Source organism: Uranotaenia lowii, chromosome 3 (assembly GCF_029784155.1).
Source record: "Uranotaenia lowii strain MFRU-FL chromosome 3, ASM2978415v1, whole genome shotgun sequence".
Classification (NCBI taxonomy): domain Eukaryota; kingdom Metazoa; phylum Arthropoda; class Insecta; order Diptera; family Culicidae; genus Uranotaenia; species Uranotaenia lowii.
The window spans coordinates 359,541,296-359,553,389 of NC_073693.1; the positions used below are offsets into that span (position 1 = coordinate 359,541,296).

The 12,094-nt window shown below is 38.9% G+C and overlaps 1 protein-coding gene across 1 annotated transcript in view; it reads right to left on the reverse strand.

The window, feature by feature from the left end:
- Nucleotides 1-6: 6 nt before the first annotated feature.
- Nucleotides 7-12,094, reverse strand: part of LOC129753202 (activating transcription factor 3) — a 181,470-nt gene continuing 169,382 nt past the window's right edge. Inside the window, exons 4-5 of the mRNA XM_055749001.1 lie at nucleotides 7,298-7,708; nucleotides 7-7,231 (exon numbers count right to left, since the gene is read on the reverse strand). Coding sequence (XP_055604976.1) covers nucleotides 5,987-7,231; nucleotides 7,298-7,708 — 1,656 coding nt within the window. The 3' untranslated portion in view covers nucleotides 7-5,986. The remainder of the gene's footprint in view (nucleotides 7,232-7,297; nucleotides 7,709-12,094) is intronic.

Sequence of the window (12,094 nt, forward strand, 5' to 3'; positions counted from 1 at the left end):
GTTGATCATATGTTTGTTTTGGCTTACAGTTCTAACTATTTAGGCGGATTTGCGCGCGCTTCCCTCGTTTAAACGTGTGCTGGCTGAGTCTAATTTATTCTTTCTTACATAACTAGAGAATAGAGATACCAATGATGAATGTGCGTTCATGATGATTATAAATACATAATGGGAGAAAAGGAAGAACGGCTGTGGTTGTGCTTCGGATAATGACAATTGAATGACTCGAATGGTTTTCTGTCGATTTATGCCGATGGACTTTTCCTTCAAAAGTTTCATTTAATATGCCAGGAAGGAATTCGACTTGAATTTTTAAGAATTTTAGTAGAGATTGAAAATCAATTCACAAAATACCTAGTTTAACTCGAAATAGCCATAGATAGGATAGCTTCACTGGACCAAAAGTTAGGGCAATCGTCACAGTCGATGACCGTTTTGTGCGAGCATCCATCGATTGCGTTGTCTAAAAGGTGTCCCATTGGGTATTCTCCTATGTGAAAACATTTAGAAACAAAGTTCAGTAAAAACCAGGGGGATCCCCTATCCGTTGTCATTGAATTTGACAACCATCAATGTTTGGGTCCCGACCTTTTTTTTGGGCCCCAAACAATCCAGACATTTGACTGTCAAGGACCCGAATTAAATGTCAAATGCTAGAAAAATATGGTTGATTGCACACTAACACAACAATCAATTTGGTACTTCATTGGTTGAAATTTTGACTTTTTTTTAACTATGAAATTACCATAAACGTCTGTAGCGTTTTAATTAGATATGTGTAGCTGTTTCGTCTTGAGTGTGTAGTCAATCCTACCAATAGAGTGAAATAGAATCCAAATATGCGTATATAATTTTAAGAGTGTAAGCTGTCAAATAAAAACACATGGAAAAACATAAACAAGGATCAAAACAAAAGCGTACAGCGATTCAATTTAAAATAGCCGTAAGTTTCGTGCCATCCGTTGCATACAGGAGCTGTAGCCCGCAAAGGACCGGACCATTCCGCATCAGCTGATAAAGGTAAGCGAATACGAATTGGTTAGCATGGATAGGATAAACATCCATTCTTCCTCAGCTCCCCAACAGTGGCAATAACATTCATCCCCGAAGGCCAAACCGAGCAAAACTGAAGGTAGAACCAGCTTATTAATACCAACGGCTCCAACTGGGTGAGTGAAGAAATAGTGCTGTAGAAATTTTTGAGAAACAATGTTTGTTTTTTGGGCCGCTGTTGAGGAGCTAAATTCCCATTTTAATCTGCTAGTATGTGGCCAACAGACCCAGCTGCAGGCAGTCGGAGGTGCTCCGGGCAGTTAGTGTGCGCCCGTGGAGCAGTGTTGCCAGTTCCTGTGATAACCGTTCCGACGCAAAAGCTGTGATAAGGAGTGTATCAAAAATTAACTATAAACCTATTAGGGCCTTCTACTTACTAACGCGTGAACGCAAACAACTGTGCTCACCTGTATGTAGCATTTTGATCTGTCAAGAGTGAACCAGCGCTTTGTTTACGTTTGAAACATTCCTTTCTCCCAAAATGTCGCGAATTTAAGAAGAAGTCAAAATTCGTGTGTTGGAAACTTGGATGCAAGAGAAGGGCATCTCGATGAATGAAGTGACTAAACGTTTCGGCATTCATCCGGCGAGCGTAAAATCCATCATCCACAAGTTCAAGGAACACTATACGTTCGATGATTTGCCAGGAAGAGGCAGAAAACCAGGACCATCTGACCCAAATCTGAACCGTAAGGTAATCAACCGAAATTGATCGATGTCCATACGGGATTTGGCGAAAAAAGCTGGGACATCGATCGGAATGGTACAGCGGATCAAAAAGCGGAACAACCTGAAGACATACAAGAAGCAGAAAGTGTCCAAATAAACGGCTGAACAAAAACGAGAACGAGAAGTCGATTGAGGTGGAAAAATTTGGCCAGAAAGTGCTTGTGTGATAGGCAATCTGCTCCTGCGGATTAGAGTCGGCGAGTTTCTTTACAGGCCACCAGGACCATGGCGGTTATCAAGAAAAATTGGAATGCTGCGGCCAAGAAGTGTGATCAATCAGCTGTTCAAATCCTGATGAAGAAGCTTCTTAAAACACTTCCGAACTGTTTCTTTGTTTGAATCATAAATAAAATCAATACAATGAAAAAAATTGTGTTTATAACTTATTTTCGATACACTCCTTATTCCTGTGCCGAATCAACTGTGATATGGATGTTGTTCGTCTTGTTTGTCAGTTTGTCCACTAATGTAGGAAATAATGACCCGTAAGTAGGATAAAATAATATCAGCTGGCCTAGGTTTTGAACATGTCCTATAAGTAGATAGTAAATTTGTTTCAGAGTTTTGTTTTTTGCGTGTTCGTGTTTTGGGTAAAAGTTAGCCATGTAGCACACGCTGAAAATCAGTGGTGCTTAAAATGTTTTACGTCTTTCCCGATGGTTGTCCTCCTGGTTAAAATATTCAATCCAGATCCAATCACTAGAACCACTGTTCCACGCTCCTTATGCCAAACTCAAAATTAAGTTGTTTTGGTTCAAAACAGCACTTAGTGGCAGACAGCCCTCAACTTTAAGTTTGCAGTTCGAACTTTGTTGTGAATTTCGGTCAAAGCTTTATAAAATGGAGAAAAGAATTGTTAAGCTCTAGACACGTCAAAAATTTAGGTCTTGGACGGCTTCAACAGGACTCAGTCAATTCGCACAATAAAGTTGTCTACCAAGATGAGCTAATAAAATGATACCGATACCAGAGTGCGACCCCAGGGGTGATCCAGTTGAAAAAATAATTTGATAAAAAATTGTCAGTTGAAATTACTCGAAAGGACCAAACAGATGAGACAAGCTGTTGTTTTTTTCCGACAAACTATTTTATATCACATGTTCATGGAAAACTGTTGTTTAGCAATATGACAGTAAATGTGTTGATCATAGCAGTCGGAAGAGCAGTTTCATGAAGTAACAAATTTGCAACAATTATTGTATGAAAAAAGTGAAAAATTGTATTTTATTTTAATTTTTTTCTTACTGTACTCATCATTTGAAACTGTTTAAAATTATTTTTAAGGAAAAATAAAAAAATCATGAAATGAAGGGTTAGGGAAGAAAATTTGTTCATGAGAGTAATAAACCAAATTCGATAACCTTCAACACTTCACTAAAGTTTTTGTTTACGCGGTATAAAATCCGTCGTTAACGCGTAGGACTTGGAATGTTTTCGCTCCTAAAACGTATTGATTGGCGAGAGCCGTGTAGAAAAACCGTGAAGCCGTGTTAGAAAAACTAAGCAAAATCAAACCGTGTAAAAAATACCATAGTCTAGTTTTCTTCTTTAGGTTATGAGTCGCGTCAGCCTAGAAGGGTCTGGAGGAAATTTTCGAAAATATTCAATTCGCTAAGAAGTTAAGATGGCAAACACGAAAGCAGGAATCACCCATATTTGCTGGTACCGGATACGATACCTGGAAGCTATTGGTGTGAAAATGGACATCAAGAACGCCCGGTCGATGCAGCAGCAAGATTGATAATGTTCAACGAGAGATATAAGAAGGCTAAGGCGTTCATCGTCTTCACACAGCTGAACCCATCAAAAGGGAAAGGCTTTAATGGCATCAAAAACAGGCACTGAAATCCGAGCAGTCAAAATTCGAAAAAGTTCTGTAAATTTGCCTTTCGGAAAAGTCTACAGACAGTCTCGCTCGGTACTGAAGCATCTTTGTTGAGATTCGTCTCATCGAAGTAATCGATGAGATGAATAACAACACACGCATGTTGGTGTTATCATTAACAACCACATTATTGTAACTATGGTTCCCTATGAATCTCTAGGGAACAGACTAGTATAAATAGAACGCAAAGTTAAAAATGAAGTCATTCCAGTTTTAACCTTCAAACAGTTAGTTTGTTCTCTCCTTTCCACTCCGAAAGTGCTTCCTGCTGATGGCTCTCAACAATCTTGAACCTTCAGGATCCAAATTTCATTTGCTGGCGTCTCCAGCTTTTTTGCAAGGCAATCATAATCCGTGTGAATCAAAGCAATCGAAAGATTCCTTTTAATTCAACCACGGTAAATGAAAAGTTCATAACCAGTATTTCGATAGCAACTTACTACCTTCTTCAGTGAACGTTTTCGATTCGAAGTTGCTATCGAAATACTGGTTATGAACTTTTCATTTACCGTGGTTGAATTAAAAGGAATCTTTCGATTGCTTTGATTCAGTTAAATCATTCAACAAAGTAGGCTCACAACACAACAGAGTGCATAATCCGTGCGAACCCACAGTTGGTTACCTCCAATAATTATAATCCAATTTATGACTTCTTAACGATTGACTTTTGTTCTATCAACTTAAGTTTCGTCGGATGCCAACCGAGAGTCAATTATTCTGGACTCGTGTTTGTTACAGCACACGTCCCGTCCGGAACTGCCATGGCATGGCAACATTCTATGTTTCCACATTATATGTTTACTGGGTCTCAGCAACAGTTTTATCCAACTTGAAAATATAAATCAAGACTTGAAAAACTTTTAATTCTCCCCTATTTGTTTTTTAACCATAAGTTTTGTTTTTATTTGTCTTGATGTGAAATAAGTAAGGGTCTCGAAAGTGTTGATACATTTAGGTAAACATATTCTCATCATTGGATTTGTCCGTCTTGCCCGACTTTCCCCTATTAGTTTTGTGTTTATTTGTCGAAAATTTCCAATTCTCCAAAAGGTATAATCTATTCCTGACTAGTTTTGAACGTAAGTCAAAAAGAACGAAAAGTCCATCAGCAATCGAGCAAGGCACCAAATATCACAATACGCTAAGAAGTAAGAATAATTTAAATGATTTTTTTTCGTCGTCAAACATTCTCCGTTCTGTTGCAAGGCGATGGGAAAGAGAAAAATTTGCGGAAACCGAACTGCGAAACCCGCGTCAAAATATGAATCCTGCGTAGGAGAGGCGTATCCAAAAAAAAAAATAGCGCGCGTTTGGACTGTGCTGAACAACTTACGAACGAATAAGGAATGCATTTCCGTTTATTGTTTAAAATATAGCTTTTTGCCGTTGGTCGTTTTTTACGTTTGCTTCAGGCTAAAACGATGTTAAAATATAAAATAAAAATCGAAAGAAATATATACTGTTGAATATGAAGGAAGGAAAAAAGAGAGTTTAAAACTTATCAAATTTCTTTCCCTTTCGTTCTGTTTCCTGCATCCATTCGTTTCGCCGAATACGGGTAGGTGACCAACTTCTTTACACCTGCGACGTTTTTCCGCGGGGTCACGAGTGACAAAAGAGGAAGTGTCTTTAGCGAAACACCGAGAGAGAGAGACACACATACGGATGGCTTTCGAGAGTCAACGATTATGAATTTAAAAAAAAAAGTTGTATAAAAAAGCACAACCAAAAGCTTTAACGTTTGCCTGGCTGCCATAAAAGAGAATTAAAGAAAAAAGACACGACCAGCTAGAGGACGAATCATCATCAATCATTTCGCGCTGGCAGGTTGGCTGAATTGTTGTGCGAAACTAACCTGACTTCTTTTGACACACACGCGCGCGTAGGTACATAACCTAACAACACACTTTGTTATCACTCACCGGGACAAAAGCTAACCGGAACATAAAACATCTTTGACCTTAAACAGCTAGATATGGGCACGATCGATGACGGTAAAGAGGTTTAAGGGTTAGGTAGAGGCAAAAGTTAAGCTTTTGAAAATGACTAACGAAAAATGCGATAAACACACACTGGGTAACTTCTCTGTGATCGACGAGCCTACTACTCCGTTTAACGGATATTTGAGATTGGGAACTCCCTTAACAACGGCAACAACAACGATAACATCATAACAGTCCACTTGTTGACACAAAAAACATTCCTAAAAGGTAAACACAGACTCGTCGTCGTCGTCTTCGTTCAAACGAACCTAACTAGATACCTACTAGTTAAAGGAGAAGACTACAGCATCAACAGCGGCAGCAGCGGGGACACGGGTCACGCCAGGCAGCTTCCGTTGAGGCCGCTGGCGAAGGAAGTCATTCCGCTGTCCAGGTCGGTGAACTCACTGCCATCGTGTTCCGGCAGGATCAGGAAGTCGTTGGTCGTGATGATGCTCCCACCCAGACAGGACTGGTGCTGGTGCGAATGGAGCGATGCAAGTTGATTGTGCAGGTGGTTCTGATGTTGTTGTTGATGGTTCTGCTGCTGCTGCTGTTGATGATGCGGTGCCAATCCCATGGTGTCGTGCTGTAGATGGCAATGTTGTTGTTGCTGTTGCTGCATGTGTGGTAGAAGGTTGTTCTGTTGCTGTTGTGTTTGAAGAGTAGCATTCAGCATCGTGTAGTCCGTGGATTTCAGGATGGCGGTATCGAAGCTAGCGTTGATCTCTAGCAATGCATTCGACGTATTATCCTTCATGGCTATCGACGCTAGCTTGCTGCAATCGCTCACGTGATGACTGTCCAAGGTATTGCTGTCGTTGTTATTGTTGTTGTACAGGTCAAAAGAGTTTTCGAACAGGAAGCGATCCGCCGATTGTACCGTCGTATAAGGACTGCTCGTGTCAATGAGTTCGTTCTTCAGGATGAAATCTGCACTGGGTAGACTAGCGGCTGGGACGGATATTGGAGGCAGCTGTTCGGTGATGGTTGTCGTAGTGGTAACTGTAACTGTGCGTTTTGTTGACCTCTGCCGTGGTTTGGGTCCCGGTTTCGATCGTGTGGGTTGCTCTGGTCGTTCTTGTTGTTGCGGTTGTACGTTTGGAATGTATTCAGATTTCATCGATTGATTGTTAAAGCTATTGACGTCCATAACATCGGTTGGAGTGGCGTAGTTGACTTCAGTCGGCGAAAGCTTGCAATAACCCGGAGGTAGCCCACTATCGCCAATGTCATTCGACGCCTTAAGACACTCGGAATATTTGATTTCACTGGGTCCGTCCAAAAAGCTCATATCACTGGTAAACTTGTTATTGATAATGGTAGACAAACTCGGCAACGGCTGATAACCTTTGTGATGCACGCAACTGGGACTGTGCGCCTGCAACATCTCGATCAGCTTTCTCCTCTGGTTTTCCAGTTCAGTAACCTGCGACTTTAAGTCTTTGTTCTGCGCGTCCAGCGTTTCCGATTCATTCACCAAGTTGACCGTTCGTTCCCGTTTCTTCATACGACACTTGGTGGCGGCAATTTTGTTCCGCTCTCGGCGTCTACGGCGACGATCTTCGTCCTCTGGTGTTAACTGTAACAAAAGATAACAAACATAAATGACATGACAACCAACTTCAAAAACCCTGAACAAACTTACATCAGGGCGAAGATGCTTGCCACCACCGGACATCGACCCGGACGAACAACCGCTGGTATTGCCACGCATCATCTCGCCATCGTCTTCACTGGTCAGATGCGAGTCGGTATCGTGGCGGGGTTTCTTCGCAGGCGCTGAACCACCCCCTGGAGACCTCCTAGCACGGCCACCCTTACCTGCCCCACTTCTAGGAGTACTCGTTGTGCTGATAACAGCAGCAGTGGTATTAGGCGTGTTAACGGTGGAAGACACTTCATTGCTGCCACACACGGTTCCAGCACTGCTTCCGATTAGCGAGCCGAAGATCGCTCCATTGCTGGATTCGTTGCCGTCGCTGGAGTCGCAGCCGCTGTGTTTGCGCTTGTTCTGGATCAGCAACTTTACGCCGGCCTTGATCAGTTGCGAGCGGGTCTGGAAGACAGGGAGAGAGAAAAAAAAGTTGTTGAAGCGAAAATCATCCATCTAAGATCAAGGATTAAACATGGAACGGAAAATAATAAGGACAAAAGTAGGAGCACTGTTAACACGTTTGTTGGCAATTGCTGTTAAAAACTGCTATTTTGCTTGAACTAGAATACGTTTTTCTTGTTAGAAGCGTGAGTGAATATGAGAAAATGTGGCTTTTTCAGTGACTCGAGTGAATTGACTTGCGAAATATCACTTCTACGTCCTGCCTGACTTCAGAAAATGCTTCAGGAAAGTAATTTTGCAGCTTATCCGAACAGAAATTTCAAGGCTATTTGGGCAAGCAAAACGAGATGGAACTTTACAAATAACGTCCGCGTCACGTGGCTCGCAGAATAACCCCCAATGTCTACTAGCCTTAGCAGCTGACGAGAATACTCGAAATGTAGAGATTTTTCATTTAAAGGTTTTTTTAGAAAAGTTAATGAAGTTTGCGCAGTACGATGCACTTTCGTGCAAAGTCGACGGTGTTTTGTCCGAATCAATCCCGGTAACTGCTGGAGTGAGACAAGGTTGTATCTAATCACCGCTACGTTTTCTCATCGTAATGGATGATATCTTGACTGGATCGATTGACTGTAGACCAAACCGAAGATTGCCTTGGAATCCTTCAACAGACGATATTGTTTTGCTTGCCCAAAGACAACAAGACATGCGGAGCAAACTCGACGACCTCACCGAAAGCTCCAAGGCAGCAGGTCTCAAAGTCAATGTCGGAAAGACCAAGTCGATGGAAATCAACACAGAAAATCGTTCCAATTTCATGGTAGCTGGACAACAGGTTGAGAAAGTAGAGTGCTTCCAGTATCTTGGTAGCCAGATAACGGCTGATGGTGGTACCAAGAAAGACATCGAAACCCGGATCAGATAGGCCCGATTTGCGTTTGCGATTCTCCGAAACATCTAACGCTCACACCTGATCCCACTACGAACAAAATTCTGATTCTTCAACTCAAACGTTAAATCCGTATTGTTGTACGGGTGCGAAACTTGGTGCACATATGCGGTGACAACGTCAAAACAGAAAGTTTTTGTGAATCGCTGCCTGCGGAACATCATCTGCGCTTAGCTTGGTGGCCTGGCAACTGGATTGCACCAAATGAAGACGCTGGCTTCGAATCGTCAAGAGTGGAGGTGGGATCATTAAGTAAGTTTAGTAAGCAAACCATCATTTGATTTTGCTTTCGCAAGCAACCTTCTACACGTCAGTATTTTTATTAAATAACGATTTGATTTAAAATTGAAAATAAAACCCAACTTTTGCGCAGCTTTTGATCTGCCGAGCAAAATTTGGTGAATCTATTTTCTTCTAATTTTGTTCAATAATTCTTCATTCATACCTGCACATTCGATGAGAAAATGCAAAGCTTTACGAAGTTATGGATCACCTGTGCTACCATGGAAAGGAAAAGGTTAATCTCGATCTACAGAACCGCTTAAACCGTTTCAAATGTAGTGGAAAGTGTTCCTAAATGCGCCTACAGCCGTTTGAAAAAATGGCCGACAAGGCAACATTTCTAATCAATACATTTTGAGGGTGATATGCTTTTAACATAAGGCATGAAAGAATTTTATGAACTTAACTACAAACTCAAAAAAAAATTTAAAAAAATCATACAAGGTTTTGATGCCTTTTGATGTCATATTTTGACTTTTACAAATTATACGTAAAGAAAACCAATGCAAAAACTTGGGCAGTTTTTGTTTGTTTTTCAAATGAACTTCAAAAGTGAAACAAATTTAAACTTTGAAGAAGGTTTAACAATCATAAGAAGGTTGAACAAGAAAGTGTGTTTGTAAAATGCCTCTATTCTAAAAAAACAAAAATTTGGATTTTTTAACTATAGCTTCAAATCTAAGCCCTAATCAACAACTTAAGATATAATTGAAAATCTTAAAAAAGATTTTCCATAAAGTTGTAAAAGTTATAAGTTCAAAATATAATTTTTGAATGAATTTATTAAAAAATAACAATTCCTTAGCTTCCAAATGAACCTTTCAGATCTGCAATACGATGTTAGATGAGAAAGATATGAATAAAATAAATTTGCATGTTTTTATAAAAATGATCCCAAACTCACCATACAAAGAGGTGATCCCAAACTTTTGGACGACAACTCAAGTGTCTATTTTATTAATTAAAAATACGTTTTTGAATTATTTCAAAAAAATTTTTGATTGTGTTTTGAGAAGTAAAGAACAGGAATTCTAATGCCACTCAAATTTTGAGATTTGGTCCACCCTATCCCGAGATGATCGGCTTTGAATATTGAGTGCGATTTTTTGAAAATGTTATAACTTTAGGTTAAGTTTTAAGTTCAAAACTAAAACATTATATTTGGGCAAAATACCTCCGAGATAGCTATTGCTCATTATCTTTCAAATGAGATCAGAAGATTTTCAATATGTCCTAAGACGGCTGAGATATGAACGATCAAAATTTGCATGTTTTTTAGTGGGTGATCCCAAACTTTTGGCCGGCAGTGTATATGTTTGTTACAAATCCAGATTTCATGTTTCGGGGTATCTTCAATCACTATGGTTTTTACGTATACCAATTAGCACAAAAGGCATAGTAATTTTTTTGTTTGGATTCAATTGAATTTTTTAACGTTTTCTTTCAAAAACAAATATACTTAAAAGATGGACAGATGGATACATTTAGGGTCAAAAACTATAAACATTTCTCAATATTTTTTGGTCTCAAAAATAAATGAAAATTTGGCATAATGCAATTCTCTAGATCCTCTCACTGTTTCTATGTTCTTTTTTTTTATTGAAACTTAACCATTTGATAGAGTTTTTAACCATTTGTTCTATACAGGATTTCTCATAGAACATGTCCGTTTTATTTAAAAATTCAAAACCATAAAAATAACTCTAAACTATACCTATACAAAGGAAAAAATATAAACTTTCATATAATTTTATAAAACAACCCATTTGCTTCTCAATGCTATCATTTTATTAGGAGGGGTGTTTGTTTGTGAGTTTTCGGAAAACAGATATTTTAAAACATTAAAACTACATTTCAAGTAATATAGAAAAAACTCCCAACTACAAACCAAATTTTGCCTATTTGAAACTCAATTTATAGGCTTTCAAACGTAGCAAAAAGTTTTCAGATATTTTAACTTCAGACTTAGTTAATGATGATTGTCTGCAAAAATTTCATTTTGATCAAAGTTACCCCGCTGATCAAAGTTCTCCCAGTTTACAGTATACATTTTTTATACACATATTCGATGTAATATTGGAGAAAATGAAAAATAGTAGGCGGCTGTCAAACGAAGAGCACGTGTTTTTGTTTGCTTCGAATTTTGCTCTGAAAAATTAAAATCTTATATTTCAAAATAAAGTGATTAAAGTGAATACCATTGTTCTTTTGTGAACTTAAAGTGCTGAGAGTGTTTCGGGTCACGGAAATCAGATCAATGGGCAAGGCTTATGGATAAGTTATTCCATGTTCACCTTGTTGAAATTCGTATTCTGCTTCCCAAAAACGGATGAATGAAACGAGGGGTTGTGATTGCATTTTGGCACATTTAGTGAAAAGTGTTTGTTAGTCAAAATCCTTGGATGCTACTCAATGAAGACATCAAGTTGGAAGCATGAACATTAAAATTGTTGTACAACTTTGAATTTTATTTTCAAAATAAACTGGTAAACATGCTGGTGAAAAAAATTATGTTTGGACGATCGCTACAGTAATTTCGGAGTGCTGCGACCAGTCAAACCTTTTAAATATTCCCGATGCCTTTTATGGTTTGAAAATAAGTATCCTTTTCAAATGGTAAAAAGGTAAGATGTTTAACATGTATTTTTATTTATATGGTAAAAAGGTAAGATATTTAAAATGTATTATATTGATATATTTAAAATAGCTTAACTCTATTCAAGGGGATTCGTGGGGGGTTGGATAGGTCACCAAGCGAACGAAAGACTGATATACAATGGATTGTGGGTTCAAGCCAGCCGGAGTATCTCGGCAATTATGGAATCATCAGAAGGATACTATGGTTACATACATACATATTCGATGTAATATTGGAGAAAATCAGTATTCTGCCTATGAGGCAGCATATAGCCTGCTTTTCCCCTAGTTCTAAAAATATGCTTAAACTATGACCTTATTTTAGATTTTTTTTAACTCAATTCACGATTTTTTTTCATCCGCATAAGCGCTAAATACATTGCTAGAGCATGTTCACTCGTGTTGGGAAAAAGTGGTAGAAATTTTGACACTTTTAGCACATTTTAAAAATTTTACTATGCAAAAATGTTTTCAAGATCTTTGAGCGTTGAATTTAGAAATTGTTTGATTGAATGGTG